The sequence below is a fragment of the Dermochelys coriacea genome, chromosome 27 (genome assembly GCF_009764565.3).
Source record: "Dermochelys coriacea isolate rDerCor1 chromosome 27, rDerCor1.pri.v4, whole genome shotgun sequence".
Taxonomy (NCBI): domain Eukaryota; kingdom Metazoa; phylum Chordata; order Testudines; family Dermochelyidae; genus Dermochelys; species Dermochelys coriacea.
In genome coordinates this window covers 7,003,773-7,025,473 of record NC_050094.1, presented here as the reverse complement: position 1 = coordinate 7,025,473, position 21,701 = coordinate 7,003,773, and the positions used below count along the sequence as shown (strand labels likewise).

General features: G+C 39.5%; 1 protein-coding gene across 8 annotated transcripts in view; it reads right to left on the bottom strand.

Moving 5' to 3' along the window:
• TANC2 (tetratricopeptide repeat, ankyrin repeat and coiled-coil containing 2) overlaps positions 1-21,701 on the bottom strand; it is a 702,178-nt gene that overhangs the window by 151,560 nt on the left and 528,917 nt on the right. For all 8 annotated transcript variants that reach the window (XM_043503351.1, XM_043503352.1, XM_038385380.2 and 5 more), the window contains one exon: positions 3,572-3,697. In XM_043503351.1, the coding sequence (XP_043359286.1) occupies positions 3,572-3,697 (126 nt within the window). The remainder of the gene's footprint in view (positions 1-3,571; positions 3,698-21,701) is intronic.

The following is a 21,701-nucleotide window of genomic DNA, read 5'->3' as shown; positions in this document are numbered from 1 at the left end:
TGCAGTGCCATTGGATTGCTACATTAGAAACCAGTCTAGCATGGACTGATGGACACATTCCAGACTGCCTTACTTGGTCACCTCCTCAAGGTAAAAATAAGCACATCACCCAGAGAAGAGGAGAGCCTTACGGACTCTTAACAAGCACTTGCAGACACGCAAACCAACAGCAGAAAGCTGTCCCACAGAGCTGGAACACAACTCAAGACTCAAGCATCTTTTCAGTGTACGCTCATTCAGATACTGTAAAAAAGAAAAAGAGTACTTGTGGCACCTTAGAGACTAACAAATTTACTTTCGTGAGCTACAGCTCACTTCATCGGATGCATTCGGTGGAAAATACAGTGGGGAGATTTATATACACACACAGAGAACATGAAACAATGGGTTTTATCATACACACTGTAAGGAGAGTGATCACTTAAGATGAGCTATTACCAGCAGGAAGGAGGGGGGGAAGGAGGAAAACCTTTTCTGGTGATAATCTGTCCTATCTTGGGGCCTCTCCTTTTGCCCCTCGACGCCCACAAACATGATACAGTTCTGTGGTGACCTAGAATCCTATTTCTGACGTCTTCGACTCAAGGAATATTTCCAACACACCTCTAACCAACATATTAACCCACATGGACCTTCCTACCAATACTACAAAAAGAAGGATTCTAGGTGGACTCCTCCTGAAGGTCGAAATAACAGACTGGACTTCTACATAGAGTGCTTCCGGTGACGTGCACGGGCTGAAATTGTGGAAAAGCAGCATCACTTGCCTCATAACCTCAGCCGTGCAGAACACAATGCCATCCACAGCCGCAGAAACAACTCTGACATCATAATCAAAAAGGCTGACAAAGGAGGTGCTGTCGTCATCATGAATAGGTCGGAATAGGAACAAGAGGCTACTAGGCAGCTCTCCAACACCACTTTTTACAAGCCATTACTCTCTGATCCCACTGAGGGATACCAAAAGAAACTACACTATTTGCTCAAGAAACTCCCTGAAAAAGCACAAGAACAAATCCACACAGATACACCCCTGGAACCCCGACCTGGGGTATTCTATCTGCTACCCAAGATCCATAAACTTGGAAATCCTGGACGCCCCATCATCTCAGGCATTGGCACCCTGAAAGCAGGATTGTCTGGCTAGGTAGACTCCCTCCTCAGGCCCTATGCTACCAGCACTCTCAGCTATCTTCGAGACACCACTGATTTCCTGAGGAAACTACAATCCATCGGTGATCTTCCTAAAAACACCATCCTAGCCACTATGGATGTAGAAGCCTCTACACCAACATTCCACACAAAGATGGACTACAAGCCATCAGGAACAATATCCCCGATAATGTTACGGCTAACCTGGTGGCTGAACTTTGTGACTTTGTCCTCACCCATAACTATTTCACATTTGAGGACAATGTATACCTTCAAATCAGCGGCACTGCCATGGGTACCCGCATGGCCCCACAGTATGCCAACATTTCTATGGTTGACTTAGAACAACGCTTCCTCACCTCTCATCCCCTAATGCCCCTAACTCTACTTGCACTACATTGATCACATCTTCATCATCTGGACCCATGGAAAAGAAGCCCTTGAGGAATTCCATCATGATTTCAACAATTTCCATCCCATCATCAACCTCAGCCTGGACCAGTCCACACAAGAGATCCACATCCTGGACACTACGGTGCTAATAAGCGATGGTCACATAAACACCACCCTATATCGGAAACCTACTGACCGCTATTCCTACCTACATGCCTCTAGCTTTCATCCAGATCACACCATACTATCCATTGTCTACAGCCAAGCTCTACGATACAACTGCATTTGCTCCAACCCCTCAGACAGAGACAAACACCTACAAGATCTCTATCATGCATTCTTACAACTACAATACCCACCTGCTGAAGTGAAGAAACAGATTGACAGAGCCAGAAGAGTACCCAGAAGTCACCTACTACAGGACAGGCCCAACAAAGAAAATAACAGAACGCCACTACAACCTATCCTGAAGGACGACCCATCACTCTCACAGATCTTGGAAGACAGGCCAGTCCTTGCTTACAGACAGCCCCCCAACCTGAACCAAATACTCACCAGCAACCACACACCACACAACAGAACCACTAACCCAGGAACCTATCCTTGCAACAAAGCCCGTTGCCAACTCTGTCCACATATCTATTCAGGGGACACCATCATAGGGCCTAATCACATCAGCCACACTATCAGAGGCTCGTTCACCTGCGCATCTACCAATGTGATATATGCCATCATGTGCCAGCAATGCCCCTCTGCCATGTACATTGGTCAAACTGGACAGTCTCTACGTAAAAGAATAAATGGACACAAATCAGAGGTCAAGAATTATAACATTCAAAAACCAGTCGGAGAACACTTCAATCTCTCCGGTCACACGATTACAGACCTGAGGGTGGTTATCCTTCAACAAAAAAACTTCAAAAACAGACTCCAACAAGAGACTGCTGAATTGGAATTAATTTGCAAACTGGATACAATTAACTTAGGCTTGAATAGAGACTGGGAGTGGATGAGACATTACATAAAGTAAAACTATTTCCCCATGTTATTTCTCTCCCCACCCCACCACCTACTGTTCCTCAGATGTTCTTGTTAACTGCTGGAAATGGCCCACCTTGATTATCACCACAAAAGGTTTTCCTCCTTCCCCCCCCCCTTCCTGCTGGTAATAGCTCATCTTAAGTGATCATTCTCCTTACAGTGTGTATGATAAAATCCATTGTTTCATGTTCTCTGTGTGTATATAAATCTCCCCACTGTATTTTCCACCAAATGCATCCGATGAAGTGAGCTGTAGCTCACGAAAGCTTATGCTCAAATACATTCGTTAGTCTCTAAGGTGCCACAAGTACTCCTTTTCTTTTTTGCGAATACAGACTAACACGGCTGCTACTCAGATACTGTAGTTACCAAAAAAAACCCCAAAGAAACAACCCCCCAAACCCAAACCTTTAACCATGATGCTTCTTTTGCAAGCAGCAACTGCTGAAATACTGACAAACCAAAGTCCAATAAAAGGAAAAATTAAGGTGCAACAGGCTGCAATGTTGAACACGTACGTAAAACCTGCCGGCAGACAATTTTGTATACAGCAAACTAAACAGAATTCAAAGTTTGACACATTTGCTTTCTAAGCAATCATCACAGCAAGAGCAACCCAGAAAGGGTACTTTAACAATACCCCATGTAGCTCCCTTTGCACTGTTCCTCATAGACACATGGCCCAAACAGTGGCTAACTACCACCATCTAAAGAGATCAGTACTTGAGTCAATTGCTACACCTTCTCAAGTTTTCTTTCCCTTCTTATTTGACAATGCTAGGAAGAAACACACTGCAAGACAAGAGGCTACCTCATCTTTCAGTAGCGAGGCAGCAATTCACGTATATAATATGGGAAACTTTACATGAATCAGATGTTTCCACCAAAATAATAGATAACTGCAGGAAGCACCATATAAAGTCATATCCTTGTAGCCACTACCTATGGCATGTGGCTGCACAAAAGTCCTTCAGCTGGTCCTTACCTCTTAGGTCTTGTTGTATGCGGGCACCTGCCAGGCTCTGCCGAGGCATTCGGAGGGACGTACGTAGGGGAGTATGTCTCTGCTCATCCAAGTAAGCTAGATCCTCTAAGTGGGCTGAGCTGGTGGCTGCCAAGGGAAAGCGAACAACTATCAGACCTGGCTCCAAGTCCTGGTATTTTTATTCATCTAGTATTCTTTTTCACACAAAACACTCATACATTTATAACTATATTAAATCAACACAACTGAGATGAAGTTGTGATATGATAGATTATGACTTTGAACCTTGAAGGGTCAGAAATCCTATGGCGGACAAAAATGCAAATGTAAAATATTATTTGAGAAGCTGTATTCATATTGCTAAGGCCTATAAGAACAATGTATGTTTCCTTCCAGCTCTATGGTTTCTTAAAGGTAGAAATTACTAGAAATTTGCATAGAGCATGCATGAAATGAAAGTTTTGAAAACATAGGGCACAGTAATTTCACACAGCTAGGAATAATGAGGTGTTTTGGTAACACTTCTCTCATGCCCCCAAGACATTTGTACTGGTTTGGTTTTCTGCTGATGCTCAGAAATGACAAGACAAATAGAAATGGAGATGCTTATAGCTGCCCAGACTTTCCTATTGAAAGCATTATTTAATTGCTTGTGCAAAAAGTTTAACAGATAAAGTCAAAGACTCCAGCTATATAACTGGGAATTTAACAATGCATTTTAAGTGAATGTCAACAAATCTCTTTTTCAATTATTTTAGATCTGCCTAATTTGGACATTAACATCCATCTATTCAGACTGTTAGAACTGCTGATAGAAAATTTAAACCTCCAGGCGAAAAGGGACTTGCACAGATGATAAAGAGAAGTACATCTCCATTCTAAAGAAGACAACTTCACTATACCAACATTATTTGTTCATGGTAGAACTTCATTTGCCTTATAACAATAGATTAAATAGGAGTAATGTATTGCACTCAGTTGAAGGCAACTCCACTGTGTGTATATATGTGGGTGCAATGACAGCTGCTAGAAAATGTATCCCTTACCTTGTGGAAAGTGACAGATAATGCAGCACAGATCATTTTATTTTTCCAATCTCAAATTAAGAACTAAAATAGACTGACACACCACCAGCTGGGAATACACCTCCACGTGTTGGGCTACTTCTGCAAGGACTCAGATGCAAGCAAAACTTCCATGAGGCATCATATTAAATACACTGAAGCAATAAACTGTTTAAAGAGTACTTTCATTCTGATATGAAAATATTTATTTTTAGATAAGATGGCCTCCTGCACTACCATGCTTACAGTTGGCATTTTTATCAAAATTGTGACATTTACAATGGTTATTTCAATGGTCAGTTCTTTAAGTGACCTTCTTTTTTTTTTTTTAATTAAGACACCCGTTGGTTGAAAAGATTTATAGAAAGGAGTTTTGTTATCAGAGAAGAAGGAAAGCTGGCTTCCACTCAAACTGGATTGTAAATGAGCAACAAACTGCAATTTTTTCAAAGGGAGACGAGTGATTCGGTTAGCCAAGAGTTTAGAGCAGATCAGGAAGGAAAGAGAACAACCAACATACTTTTAAAAATATAAACTTCACTGAGATTTTGTATTCATAATCAACAGGGCACCCAAGAATGGAGTTGGGGGAAGGACAGAAAACCAGAGAGGCAGGGGGAGAACCAGTAGACAGTCCCATCAATAAACATTTACACATATAAACCTGGAATAAACAATTCCCAGTTTTCACTAAAAGGAAACAACCAGACTTATCATTCTCAGCAAGACTGCATAAATCAGTATATGAAAGAGTATTTGTGTGTACAAGGAAAGCTGACAATGGGAAGACTGGGGCAAAAGAGAGGTTGTTAAAAAATTATAACATCTTAAGAAAAGGATGAATAAGAACTGGCTTATCAGTCATCAGGTATTCAGATCACATTTTAATATGCCTTTGCCTTTTTATAACACCTTTCATCCAAGTAGCTCAAAGTACACTACAAACAATAATTTAAAAAGCCTCACCACTGCTCTGAACTAGTATCCCCCTTTTAGGGATAGAAAGCTCAGGTACAGATCAGTTATGTGATTCACACAGGGTCACACACTGAATTAGTCATTTGTACTAGTCCTGACTCCCACTGCCCTGCTCTAACTACTGCAGATACTGTCTCTCTAGGCACTATAACCAAGTGTACTCAGCCGTGAAGCCAATATCTCACGTGAGGCTAGAATTCAAGTACAATGAGCCATTAAGGGATTTACTTATTTTTCTTTTCTTGTCTTCTAATTTAAAATAAATAAATGGTGCCCACACACAGGCTCTGACTGGCCCTGTCAATTGTCTCAACTTACAAAACCAAAATGCCTTGTGGGTTGGTAGGAATTGACCACGCTTGCCCGGCCTTCCCCCTTTTCACCTGATTGACCATTCTGAATGCCACAGGGCCTCCCACTGGCCAATGTCCCTGATGCATTGTGGGTATGGCCTTCAAAGATTCCTCTCAGGCATGAGACCACACAGACATTTCCTTCCTGCACACATCACCCATTCTTCCCTTGCCTCTCCTGGTTTGTTTGTTTTTTAGTTAATTGCCACAATTTGTTTGTTTGCTGCAGGACTGCCTGTTTTTCTGGAGGTTCCACCAGTAATCTTTTCAAGACTAGGAAAGACTTTCCCCTCATCACAAAATTGGTACTAAGTAAATATCGGGTTTTCACTTTCTTCAGAGCACACAGAAGGTCTGGTTTAAGGAAGGAATCTGTTTATACTTGTTCAGTTGTCACATGTTGCTGTAGCTGTATACAGCAGGTTAACTGAGGTAAGGGTACCAGAATGCCTTCACAGTCACTGCTCTGCATTGCATGACAAGGAGGCTTCTCAGTGGCTTCTGGCTGCAGTCACTGTTCTGCATTGCACGACAAGGAGTAGGCTTCAGTATCTCACCCAGAAAGTGGAAGCTCTCATCTAGACCCACATCCCTCACCCGAGAGAAAGTCTGGGGATTCTGGGGGCTACCTCAGTCCTAATGTCTGCTTGATTTGACAAAAGTGGGTTAGCCTCCTCCTTAGGGTTAGACCCTGTTTCCATGGCAATTTGATAATGTAACATGCTGGGCTTGCCCTTCTGGCAGAATGGGGACTATGCTATAGCTCTGTTCTGGTTATGTTAGAATGAATATAATTTTTAATCATATACACACATGGTGTCTTATTTCCTGCACTGGGAAGAGCAATGTATCTATGGTAACTTTAAAGCACATTGGCTTTTCCATTGTACTGTGAGCACGGTTCTTTCAAATGCAGTATTTATCACTGTTTCGGTTCCGTTTTTTAATGTAATTTACTCATTATTGTTTAATATGAAGCACTTTCTGCAGTGACAGTTACCTGCAAATCAAATGAAAAGTAGGACAAATAGAACAATGTATGCAACAAACAATGAGACTGGATCACACTGCTATGAAGAAATTAGCACATTTTGCCCGGCAACCAGTAAAGCAGGGCCATTAAAAGCTTGATGTGATTACAAGACACTGAAAACACATACAGTACATTTCATCTGGACATTGAATAAATGGAGTACCACTGAATTTTCCTGGAAAATACCAGACCCCAAAATGATTCTGTTCTGGTGACATCGGAAACCATAGCACTCTTGTTTTATGATTACCAAGAAAAGTACTAGAATGGATTATATTTACAAATAATCCTGTTTGTTGCAGATTTCATTTGTTTCCCATTGTTAACCAATGTGCATGATTTGAAACTCATTTTTATATAAATAAAAACAAGAGTTGACTTTTGCATAGTTAAAAGCTAGGAGCTGTTTGAAACAAGACTTCTGAGAAAAACAATTGTGGGATGACATCCAGGAAAAAGAGCTCTCATTTTTGATTATCGTGTGCCCAGTACAGCATCCAAACACTCAACATGTTTTTTTCCCTAGAGTCATTTCCTGGCTTTTCACACAGAGATGCTATATTAGGGGAAGAAAAGTGATACTGGAATTGATGCCTTTTGCTTAATGTTTACTTGAAGAAAATAATGCAGACCAATCCAAAGGGTTACGGACTCTCACTTAAATGGTATTATTGGGCAGTTCCTTGATATCATCGCACACTTTAAGACAGCTGAAGCACATGGGTGGCATTTCAGCAAGAGAAGGAGCTGTGTGAGATCATCCAATGTGTGGATTCCAAACTAGAGAGTCAGTTTTGAATAGGGTTGCCAATTTTGGTTGGACATATTCCTAGAGGCTTCATCACATGACAATCTTTAATTAAAGATGAGTCTTTAATTCCTGGAGACTCCAGGACAATCCTGGAGGCTTGGCAACCCTAGTTTTGAACCAGTTAGGACTAGCCTGCACTACAAAGGCTTTGGTGGTAAAGCTATATCAGCAGAGTCCGCTACCGGAGATGCAGCACAAACCAGGAATAAGAGTTCTTTTGCTGGTATAGTTTAAACACCTCCCTGAACATCATCACCTATACTCACAAAAGGCTCTTTTTCTGGTATAAGCTACATCTACACAAGGGGTTTACACCCCTAACCAGCATGCCTATATGAGCAAAACTTTGTAGCGCAGATCTGGCCTCAGTTGTGGTGGCATATCCTCCCAAGCACAGCAGTAAGGTGGTTCTCTAGCCCCAAAAGGTTTTCATGCCACTGCTTTATACAGCGACAAAATCCTCTCTCACCTGGACCTCAATCATCCTACTGACTCTACTCTTATTCAGACAATCATTTCCATACTTCCTATTAATTACACAGGAATGGAAATCACACTGCTTGCTATTCAGGATTTTGAATATTTTGTTTGACTTATTTAATGTGTTCATTATTATTGTAATTGTTTAGCATCATGATGGTCTCAGTTGGAGAAGTAGATGATAAATGAAATTATTACAGTTGAAATAAATAAGTAATTTATTCAATTACTTAATATTAAGTAAATAAAATTACTATTTTAAATTTAATTAAGTAAGTAAATGTCCTCTCCGGAGTTCCTGTATGGGCTTGAGCAAGTTATTACTGCGAAATGGGGAAGTACTTGCACCCAACTCTCTCAAGTCCAAGTCCAGTGCCTTTAACACAGGAGAACATGCTTTTTCCTCGTCTCAGAACACAAAAAAAGGGACATTCAATTAAATTGAAAGGCGGCAAATTCCAAATCGAGAAAGAAATACTTTTTCATACAATGCATAGTTAGAATGTGGACCTCATTACCAGAGGCTGTCATTGTGATCAAGAATTTGGCAGAGTTCAAAGACTGATGCTATAGCTAATGATGACAAAAATGTTGGACGGGATGTCAAACCTCATGCTTCGGGGCTTAAACTCATCTCTAACTATTAGGCATAAAAGTGAGACTTTCAAGGGGGGCAGATTATTCCATATCTGCCTACTGTTGTGTTTCCTGCATTTTTCCCGAGGCACTTGGTGATGGCGAATGTCAGAGACAGGAACTTGGTTAGATGGACCATCATAGATGCTTCTATTCTATAGCTCTTCTTCAAATAAACAATTGGTGAGGGGAAATGAACACTAACAAACTTACCTATTTTTCTTTAACCTCATTCTTGCAAGTGGCTGAATCATTTTCACTGACACTTTCCAAAACATTTCAGCTTGAGGCAGAGATGTAAGCATGTAAATTTTCAGTCTGAATGATTACAATTTGACAAAGTTATAAACAACTCAAAAAAGGGACTTTCTAATGGAAAGTGTTAGACAACATTAACTATAGTTTTCACGACCAATGCAAAATTTAGACAACAGATAAAGTGGGGTGAGAAAAGAGATGAAACAATAAGAAAATGTGGTTTTGAACAAGTTTTTCTTATATTCTGAAATATGCTCTTCACCCTTCATGCTCTTCTCCTCTTACAGAGTTGACCAAAACCAAACCTTTATTGCAAGGAAGGAGAGTAAAAGTTGTTGAGATACTGTGATTAGAAAGAATTGGATTTACAATGGCTGAAAGTTATTAATTCCTCATATTAAAAACCAATGTAAACTTAAAGACTTGGGGTCTGATTCTCATTTACCCCACAGCCACTTTACACCACTCTGCCAGTGCAAAGTGGCCTTTACTTGTGAGTATATATGTAATTTATGCACACTTTATGGCCATGTAAATGAGCCTGAGTACTAAAAAGGGGCCTCAGTACAAATGAGAACAGGCCCTTAATTTGCAAATAAAATATTTTTTCAATTTGTTTGCTCTGCAAGAGAAAAAATAGACAAAACTTACTAGAATTTACTAGTCTTTAAAATATGCTATATGACCAAACCAGAAACTCTTCCTTCAGCGCTCTTTAGAAAGTTTAATAAAGAAATTTTCAAGCAAAGGAGATTGGTTATTTCAAAGTTTGAATACTCCCTTCAAGATTTGTAAATTACACTTCAGTACTGTAGTTTATGCAGATCACAAAATTAGGAAAAGGATGATCTTCCTTTCCAGGCATATCTTTTACTTGAAAGGGAGCTATTAATGTATTAACATACAGAGCTCAGCAGTTCTGCTGCACTGAAGGCTTCAAAAAATACAGTACACAAACTTACTAGCTAAAAGAACTACTGTTTTTGTGACACCATCATAGCAGATTTCTTGCTGAATTCTGTTAAATCCTTTAGCACACTCATCTTTTCGTTACCTGGTTTAAGCAGCTCCTGTTTCTTAAGAAAATGGGCAGCCCTGAACATTATACAAGCAGAAGTGGAGACCCATATTATAGTAGAGTTCTTCATGTGCTTCATTGCTAGAACGCTTATACTCTCACATATCTGACTGACAACAGCTGCTGCATAGCAAACATTTCTTGCATCCAATCTCCCTGTCTAACTCTTCACAAATCTCATTTTAATTCTTCCAAGCACACACGTGGCCATCAAGGATGACCACAAACATTAGTCTCCTTGGCAATTTAATTTGTTTATATAACCCTTTCACTGCTACTGCAAATTGACAGAAGTTTCTTTTCAGTTTTATATACTCTCAGTTAAAAAACAAAACTGAACGAGTTTCTTTAGATTACTCATCAACCAAAACCAATGGGAAAAAATCTTGTTATGAAAACTCACATTAGTGCTCAAATAGACATCAGAAAAATCTTTTTATCCTGCAGTCTAAGGGAAAACATGCTTATATAAGCCAAATTTGCAATCTACACACTAGGGATAATGAATTACTGCAGTGTAAATTTGTTGCATGCCTGGCTGTTTGGCCACACAATTCCTGAGGATTAACAATTTTATTTTTTAAGGTTTTATTTTATTAAGTATATTGATATCAATTATATGGGATTTTAGGTGTTAGATTGGTGTTATTAAGAGGCTCATCTTTCACATGCCATGCATAACTTGTATCCCTCAGGCCCTGTTCACAATTTCTGCCAGATCTTGAAACAGTTTTCTCAATTTGTTTTTGTCAGCCGTTCAGGTAAAATGGTTTTGTCAGTAAGTTGCAGTCAGCGTGAAAGGGTAGAAACATTTCTTTAAAATGGTGGCTGAAAACACTTCTTCATTAATTGTGTCTTAATATTTAGAACTGTTTCACTTTTTCTTCTAAAGGGAGGAATAATTTTGTTCATCTACAATCATCTTTTTTGGATTAATTTCAATGGACTGGAGTGATGCTTTATGTGATCTCTTATATAAGGGCCATAGTTACCAGATAAAGGAGAATGTCTCAGCCACTTCACACCCACCTCTTAACCAAAACCCACAAATTACAATGAATGGGAAGGATTTTGAGGAGGAAGCTAAATTCACGGCCCAAGTAAAAAACTTTTCGTTTGTCACTCAGGTAAGTGCAATGCATAATTCTGAGAGGAAATCTTGCACAATGGCCTTTAGGCTCTGTCCACACTACAATGGTTGCTAGCTGCTGAGATATTTTCCAAGATGGATTCTTGTAAACTATTACACGTCAAGTAATTTTGCCTGTTCATGCTGACCTGTGTTATGAGAAGAAACTTTTTAAATGTAGCTATTGAAAACCTTTTAAAATAGCCCTAATCCTGAAGGATGAACTGTAATTTGTGGGTTTTGCTTACATGACATGTACAAAGTCTGAGAGACACTATTCACACTCTTTCAGTACCGGTGGCTCTTATAAAAGGGATCATATAAGGCATCATATTTAGTAATTTACTATGAAAATAGAAAAATGCATCAATTCAATCTGTTCCAAGAGAGTGACTGAAAAGGACAAAGAAGATCTGATTGTGATGATGTCACTGAGGGCATGTCTACATTGCAACTAGACACCCGTGGCCAGCCCATGCCAGCTGACTCGGGCTTGGGCTAAGGTACTGTTTAATTACAGTATGGATGTTTCCCACCATGCAGGGTCCTAGAGCCCAGGCCTGAACATCTGTAGTGCAATTAAACAGTCCCTTAGCCTGAGCCCCACAAGTTTCAGTCAGCAGGTACAGGCCATCCACGGGTTTTTGGCTGCAGTATAAACATACCCTTAGTGTGCTGATAACAAGGACTGAACAGAGTTTATGAAGCAAAACACACAGGTATTCTGCTGGTCACTGCCGTGGACAGCAGGGTCCCTCATGTGGCAATCATCGTGCTGCCAGATCACTTTAAGAATCAGTATTTTATATTGTATCATGCTTCTGTGATGGCTGTTCACAGACTAGTGTTACAACCAAGTCTGCTGCAGATCTGGGTTTCTGAGTGGGGACAGGCCCTGAATGCTGCCCAGAAAGCGGCACTATAGTGGTAAACTGGGGGCTACTTTGATTCAGACACTGAAGTTAGTCACCCTCACCCGATATCTGCCTACGCATAGCTACCAGAAAGGGTGGGCAAGCCTAATCTGCTTAAAACAGGCTCTTTTCCATCTGCACTTCCCTCTAAAGCCCTCTCTATGTGGATTTAGCACAGTTACACTAGCAATACACTGAACCCAGCACGCAAATGACATATCTGTCTCACATGCCCCAGTGGATTATTTTGCCCATGTCAATAAAATTACACTTTCCCCTTTATACACCAATGAACTGAGCCAATTATTCTTCATTTCTAAATCAGAAAGATAAAACATATCTAAGGACAAAGAAACTAAGGTGTTTTACACTGGAAATGTGTTCCAGTTCTTAAGAAACTACTCAAAATCAGTTTAACTTATACAATATTAAACTGTAGAAAGCAACCCTTTCAACTGCAAACCTTATTCCACCCAACAGGATACAGTGACTGTGAAATAAAACACTAACACTACAAGATCTCTTCCCGATAATAGTAATATCTGCATATGGCAAACATTATCCTTGTTCTGAAATTGCAGATAAAAGATGGAGGGCACTTCAGTTTCAATGTGGTGTTTGAACAGCCACCATCACCAACCCTCCATAGCCTACATTTTCCTTTCAATTCAAATCAACAAAGAGCAGGAAATAAAAGAGGGGCATTAAAATTGCATAAGATACGGAGGGAAAAGCAGGACACCCAAGTGTATAAGTCCCTCAAACTCTTTTCAACTGAGTTCGTTTAGAAAATTCTTATGTATACATATTTCATTAAAGTACAACTGAACCCAAATAATATATGCAATTGTTTGCATTCTAGCATATCACCTGTACAAACAAGTTCCTTCCTTTTAAACTGATTTACAATCCAAAACCGTTTTTTTCAAAATGAATCACAAACATCATATTTTGTTTGAATTTAATCCAATTTTGCACAAAACAGAAATGTAAATTTAAATCAAGCACATGATTATTTCACATAAAACACATTAATATTAAAGCAAAACATGCCACTTACATGGCCAAGAGTCTGTTATGCATAAATCTAAGGTAGTACTGTATTACTATTAATAAGATGCTGGTTGACATAGGAAAATAACTGGAAGAGCTGGCTAAAGGACAGAGAGATGTCAATGTTTATTCCATTGAGGGGATCCATCCATTGTTTATCACAGACATCTGCACACTTAGGGTCCTTTAGGATCCCTTGCTGTTCCTGGATTCTCAGACATCTGTAGTGACACACAGTGCCTTTTTTTCTTCTATGATTTTTTTTTCTCTTTCCAATGCTAGGTCTCTTTTTGTTATTAATCTAAACTGCCCATTCATGGATGAAAAATAGCAAAGAGTCTATGTATGATCAGGTTAAAAAATATTCTAAAAATGTAGACTAGTGTAAACAACTGCAACTCTGAAAACAAATTGTTTTCTATGGGAGATCAGTTTAATACTCACATGAACTTCACTGTGGGGTGATGAGTTAAGATGTAACTGTGACACAAATGGATTAATAAATTACTACTGTTTGATGCACAGTGTATCCACTTAAAACATCTCTCTATAGGTAGTTTGGGAAGAAGGTGATATCAGGGGAAGGCTGAAGAGAAAGTTTTTACAATGTATAACTGGATATTAACATGCTTGAGATTTAAAACAGTACCCAGTTCCTAGCTGTGTTACTCCTTTATTTCCAAAGCCCTCTTCAGCATACAGTGCTTAAAAACAAGCCTTTGGAAATGTTCTTGCTTCATTGTTTTGTACCATAATTATTCACAGTATGTTTTGGACACCAATACATCATAAAATATAGATTCATAGATACTAAGGTCAGAAGGGACCATTCTGATCATCTAGTCCGACCTCCTGCACAATGCAGGCCACAGAATCTTACCCACCCACTCCTACGAAAAACCTCACTTATGTCTGAGCTATTGAAGTCCTCAAATCATGGTTTAAAGACTTCAAGGAACAGAGAATCCTCCTGTGACCCGTGCCCCATGCTACAGAGGAAGGCGAAAAACCTCCAGGGCCTCTTCCAATCTGCCCTGGAGGAAAATTCCTTCCTGACCCCAAATATGGCGATCAGCTAAACCCTGAGCATATGGGCAAGATTCATCAGCCAGATACTACAGAAATATGCAGATTAAGTGACCACTGAATGCTGTAGATATGATGGGAAGATATTTAGGCACTTATTCTCAGGTCATCTTCTAGAATGAGAGATTGGGAGAGGGTAATACTGTCAAAATATTGGCTTTTAAAATGCCACACAAGTTGATGAGCCAAGCTGGGTGAATAGTAAAGCAAAATTATTTGTGAACTTGTTTGCCTAATTCAGATCTTATTTCAGTCCACGTCTGCAAACTTTATTATTATTACTATTATTATTATTATTTTGCCACTGGGAGGGCGTTAGGTGTTACGCAAATGTATATGGGAGGCAAGGCCAGGGTTGCTACAGTCGCTACTCTTGTCTTTAGCCTCCTGAGGGCAGTAATACCTTGCTAATTTCAGTTGTTGGGTTTAGTGTGCAGGTAACTTGGTGGTGTTGGTGATTTACAACATACATGAGGTCAGACTAGATGACCTGGTGGTCCATTCTGACTTTACATGCTATGATTCTATGACTCTTCCCAGAACCAAGGAACTTGAACTGCACCCTAGCCAGGGTAGTGTCTAGATGGCAAAACTTAGCACTTAGATTTCAAATTGCCAAAGGAAATGGCAAAGGCTGCTTCTTCAAACTGCATCTGCAACTCACTGTCCCCACAAGAAAGCCATGTGTATGTGTTTATGCAACAGCAGCCTCACCTTTGAAAATGCGTCTTTTACTGTTTAAGGAATTCAGAATGAACACTTGCTGCAGATTTTCATTTGTGCTTATTTTATCCTTTACAAAGGAGGAGAATGGATGAGGTCTAGTATTTGTATGGGTGTTTTTATTTTTATTATGTATTTATGATGTGGCCAAAATAATGCAAGATCTGGTATTTCATCTCATGCATGGCAGAGAAAAGCTCAGTTGTCAGATTGTTTTCAAATGCCAATGCAAGGCACCTGAGGCGACTAGCATGGAAAGTATTATAGAATATAAAATAACATGCATTATGTGCATAACTGGATGGGATGTAATTGGAAGAAAACATACTTGAATGCACACTTTTCAATTCTTTGGAACAATAAAATAGCAAACCAAATGGATTTATATGGTTCTGAATTGTAAATCTAAGTGCAAAGGATTTTTCAGAGGCTGAGGGATAATTTTAATAGTTTTTAATAATTTTAATTTATTAATTTAATTTTAATAATTTTAATAGCCTAATCACATCAGCCACACTATCAAAGGCTCGTTCACCTGCGCATCTACCAATGTGATATATGCCATCATGTGCCAGCAATGCCCCTCTGCCATGTACATTGGCCAAACTGGACAGTCTCTACGTAAAAGAATGAATGGACACAAATCAGACGTCAAGAATTATAACATTCAAAAACCAGTTGGAGAACACTTCAATCTCTCCGGTCACTCGATCACAGACCTAAGAGTGGCTATACTTCAACAAAAAAGCTTCAAAAACAGACTCCAACGAGAGACTGCTGAATTGGAATTAATTTGCAAACTGGATACAATTAACTTAGGCTTGAATAGAGACTGGGAATGGATGAGTCATTACACAAAGTAAAACTATTTCCCCATGGTATTTCTCCCTCCCACCCCACCCCCCACTGTTCCTCTGATATTCTTGTTAACTGCTGGAATTAGCCTACCTGCTTGTCACCATGAAAGGTTTTCCTCCTTTCCCCCCCCCCCCCCCCCCGGCTGTTGGTGATGGCTTATCTTAAGTGATCACTCTCCTTACAGTGTGTATGATAAACCCATTGTTTCATGTTCTCTGTGTCTGTGTATATAAATCTCTCCTCTGTTTTTTCCACCAAATGCATCCGATGAAGTGAGCTGTAGCTCACGAAAGCTTATGCTCTAATAAATTTGTTAGTCTTTAAGGTGCCACAAGTACTCCTTTTAATTTTAATAGTGGTTGCTCTTGGATCATAACCTTTTCTTTGGTCAAAAATTGTAAGCCCTTTCATTTACAACAATACAATACATAATCTTTCCAAACAGCTGAAATGGTCTGCATGGTGAAGGAAAGAGTATAGTTGGATAGATTAACAATATTGCAGGGTGGATTAAGGGAACCACTGTTGTGGCCCCTTGTGGCATGTAGTAGTTTAGATAGTTTAAAGAAAAGCAGTACTTGTGGCACCTTAGAGACTAACAAATTTATTAGAGCATAAGCTTTCGTGATCTACAGCTCACTTCATCGGATGCATTTGGTGGAAAAAACAGAGGAGAGATTTATATACACACACAGAGAACATGAAACAATGGGTTTATCATACACACTGTAAGGAGAGTGATCACTTAAGATAAGCCATCACCAGCAGCAGGGGGGGAAAGGAGGAAAACCTTTCATGGTGACAAGCAAGGTAGACTAATTCCAGCAGTTAACAAGAATATCAGAGGAACAGTGGGGAGTAGGGTGGGGGGGGGAGAAATAACATGGGGAAATAGTTTTACTTTGTGTAATGACTCATCCATTCCCAGTCTCTATTCAAGCCTAAGTTAATTGTATCCAGTTTGCAAATTAATTCCAATTCAGCAGTCTCTCTTTGGAGTCTGTTTTTGAAGCTTTTTTGTTGAAGGATAGCTACTCTTAGGTCTGTAATCGAGTGACCAGAGAGATTGAAGTGTTCTCCAACTGGTTTTTGAATGTTATAATTCTTGACGTCTGATTTGTGTCCACTCATTCTTTTACGTAGAGACTGTCCAGTTTGGCCAATGTACATGGCAGAGGGGCATTGTTGGCACATGATAGCATATATCACATTGGTAGATGCGCAGGTGAAGGAGCCTCTGATAGTGTGGCTGATGTGATTAGGCCCTATGATGGTATCCCCTGAATAGATATGTGGACAGAGTTGGCAACGGGCTTTGTTGCAAGGATAGGTTCCTGGGTTAGTGGTTCTGTTGTGTGGAGTGCTGTTGCTGGTGAGTATTTGCTTCAGGTTGGGGGGCTGTCTGTAAGCAAGGACTGGCCTGTCTCCCAAGATCTGTGAGAGTGATGGGTCGTCCTTCAAGATAGGTTGTAGATCCTTGATGATGCGTTGGAGAGGTTTTAGTTGGGGGCTGAAGGTGATGGCTAGTGGCGTTCTGTTATTTTCTTTGTTGGGCCTGTCCTGTAGTAGGTGACTTCTGGGTACTCTTCTGGCTCTGTCAATCTGTTTCTTCACTTCAGCAGGTGGGTATTGTAGTTGTAGGAATGCATGATAGAGATCTTGTAGGTGTTTGTCTCTGTCTGAGGGGTTGGAGCAAATGCGGTTATATCGTAGAGCTTGGCTGTAGACAATGGATCGAGTGGTATGATCTGGATGAAAGCTAGAGGCATGTAGGTAGGAATAGCGGTCAGTAGGTTTCCGATATAGGGTGGTGTTTATGTGACCATCGCTTATTAGCACCGTAGTGTCCAGGAAGTGGATCTCTTGTGTGGACTGGTCCAGGCTGAGGTTGATAGTGTCCTTTTTCTTTTGTAGGGAAGCAAAGTGTGTGTTATCATACACTCCTTACAGTGTGTATGATAAAACCCATTGTTTCATGTTCTCTGTGTGTGAGAAATCTCCCCACTGTATTTTCCACCAAATGCATCCGATGAAGTGAGCTGTAGCTCACGAAAGCTTATGCTCAAATAGATGTGTTAGTCTCTAAGGTGCCACAAGTACTCCTTTTCTTTTCAAGAAATAACTGAAACCAGAATGCATTGGAAGGCATCTGGGGATAGGTCTACACTGCAAAAAAACCCACGTGGCAGCAAGTATCAGAGCTGGGTCTAGAAACTCGGGTATATGGAGCTCATGCTACGGCACTAAAAATAGCAGTGTAGACATTCCTGCTCCATCTGGATCTTGGGCTCTGAAACCTGGCAAAGGAGGTGGTCTCAGAGCCCGGGCTTCAGCCTGAGTGGAATACCAGCACTATTTTTAGCATCATAGCATGAATCTGTGTCTGTAGACCTGGGCTCTGAGACTTGTTGCTGTGGGGCTTTTGGGGTGGTTCTTTTTTTTTTTCCAGTATTGAGATACCCTGGAATGTCCTATGGGACAATTTTGGTATTGATTTATTATTGTTGAGCTGTGATCTTTCAGTGCTATTCCAGTGACTGATATGTGCCACTGTCTTCCCTTCCTTAGGATAGTTTTTCTGAGTTTGAAAAAAGAATGAGAAAGGTGCATGTAGTATTTGTATATTAACACTTCACTTTAAAAAAAGTAGAATATCCAAATTTTGCCACCAGGTTAGCTGAATCTTTCTTCTTAAAAACAGCATTGAACATTTACAATGACAGTCAGATTATGCTTCAGATCTAACGTCCTTTGAGGTGAATTAGAGCAATTCATCATGATAGCCAGTCAAACGATTCCAGCTCAGAATTTCATCAAGTCTGCAAAAAGTCCTATTTAGTGCTTGAAATTAGTTCACAAGATCATTCTCAAGCTGCCTTTATAAATGCAGAAATAAACTCAGCCTATTCATGCAACTAATGTCTCAGTATTGTCTTTCTCTTTTTGATATGGGAGAAGATATTTCTAATCCCCAAACTTCTTCGGGGAAGCTTTTTGAGAGTCCTTATTAAGTTATTAGCCTTTGTCTCCTCGTCCAATTTCTTTTTTCGAAATTGGTGGAACTCAACATCCTTTCACCCTTTTTGACTCATGATGACAGGCTCCTCTTCCCTCTGCAGAATTCCCAGTCTCTTTATAGTTTTCTGAAGCCTTTTGGATATTTTTCAATTTTCCCAATCCTGCTGTTTTACTTAAAAAATCTCTAAAAGGCCCTTACAGTATTTTTCTAGCAGGTTTCCTCTGATTTGATGGCTGATTTGGGGTACTTCTGTTGCTTCAAAAATGTCAGCAGGTCTCTAGATGCATTTATTTTATCTTCTGAGAGAATGTTTAAATGTACAATAAATGTTAAGAAATCCAGTATTTCATCAGCTAAGCTACTTTATAAATAGAGAGCTAAGTTTAGATGAGATCATAAACCCAATCATATTTTGGCAGATAAAGATCAGTGGGCCTCCTTGGATAATCTTTTCAGTTCCTCTTACTCCCTAAGCAGGACTTGGAATGAAACTGGCCCAGTAGCTCCTTTTGGGATAAACAGATGCACTACAGATGTCTATTCTAAGAATGGATTTTAGTGTCCATGGAACATTTTTTTGCCTCTCTCATTATAGTTGTTTTTATTAATAAATACTAGGGTTGTCAAGTGATTAAAAAATTAATCGCGATTAATTGCACTGCTAATAATAGAATACCATTTATTTAAATATTTTGGATGTTTTTACAAATATAGTAATTTCAATTACAACACAGAATACAAAGTGTACAATGCTCACTTTATATTTATTTTTATTACAAATATTTGCACTGTAAAAAACAAAAGAAATAGTATTTTCAATTCACCTAATATAAGTACTGTAGTGCAATCTCTTTATCATGAAAGTTGGACTTACAAATGTCGAATTACATACAAAAGAAAAACTGCATTCAAAAATAAAACAATGTAAAATTTTAGAGCCTACAAGTGCACTCAGTCCTACTTCAGCCAATTGCTCAGACAAACAAGTTTGGTTACATTTGCAGGAGATTATACTGCCCGCTTCTTGTTTACAATGTCACCTGGAAGTGAGAACAGGTGTTCGCATGGCACTGGTGTAACTGGCATCACAATATATTTACGTGCCAGATGCACTAAAGATTCATATGTCCCTTCATGCTTCAACCACCATTCCAGAGGATATGCATCTGTGCTGATGACGGTTTCTGCTCGATAACGATCCAAAGCAGAGCGGACCGATGCATGTTCATTTTCATCATCTGAGTCTGATGCCACCAGCAGAAGGTTGATTTTCTTTTTTGGTGGTTCGGGATCTGTAGTTTCCACATCTGAGTGTTGCTCTTTTAGGAATTCTGGAAGCATGCTCCACACCCATCCCTCTCAGATTTTGGACAGCACTGAAGATTCTTAAACCTTGGGTCAAGTGCTGTAGCTATCTTTAGACATCTCACACTGGTACCTTCTTTGCATTTTGTCAAATCTGCAGTGACAGTATTAGTAAATCAAACAAAGTGTGCTGGGTCATCATCCGAGACTGCTATAACATGAAATACACGGCAGAATGCAGGTAAAACAGCAGGGGACATACAGTTCTCCTGCAGGGAATTCAGTCACAAATTTAATTAACACGCTATTTTTTTAACAAACATCATCAGCATGGAAGCATGTCCTCCGGAATGGTGGCTGAAGCATGAAGGGGCATACGAATATTTAGCATATCTGACAATTAAATGCCTTGCAACGCCAGCTACAAAAGTGCCATGTGAACACCTGTTCTCACTATCAGGTGACATTGTAAATAAGAAGCTGGCAGCAGTATCTCCCATAAATGTAAACAAACTTGTTTGTCTTAGCAATTGGCTGAACAAGAAGTAGGACTGAGAAGACTTGTAGGCTCTAAAGTTTTACATTGTTTTGTTTTTGAGTGCAGTTATGTAACAAAAAAAAATCTACATTGGGCTGCTACTCTGAAACCTACATTTGTAAGTTACACTTTCACAATAGAGATTGCACTACAGTTCATGTATGAGGTGAATTGAAAAATACTATTTCTTTTGTTTATCATTTTTACAGTGCAAATATTTGTAATAACAAATAATATAAAGTGAGCACTGTACAGTTTGTATTCTGTGTTGTAACAGAAATCAATACATTTGATAATGTAGAAAAACATCCAAAATATTTAATAAATTTCAATTGGTATTCTGTTGTTTAGCTGGTCGATTAATCACAATTAATTTTTTTAATCACAGTTAATTTTTTTTATTTAATCGCATGAGTTAACTGCGATTAATTGACAGTCCTAATAAGTACAGGTAAAGCTGGTGATGGCATATTGCTTATAACTCTACCATACTTTAATTGTTTTAATTACATTTTTCCATGCTAGATGCCTGCCTCAGGCTGAATTTTTTTTGAAGGCGACAGTAGAATTGGTTCAAGCATTCCTGAGAATAAAATTAGGGAAAAGGCATCATTTTGCCTCTGTTCAATTCTTATAGCCACTTTATGAAGGAATTCCAGTGTCTCCATGCTTGGAGAAGGGACTTAAAATTTGACTGGGGAGTCACGTTGGTGTCCCCATGGGTATACATTATGATACAGTGCCATCAACTCACACTGACTGTAGTGATCTGAGGCAATATTATCTATATCATAGCATCTTATTAAGTCAAGAC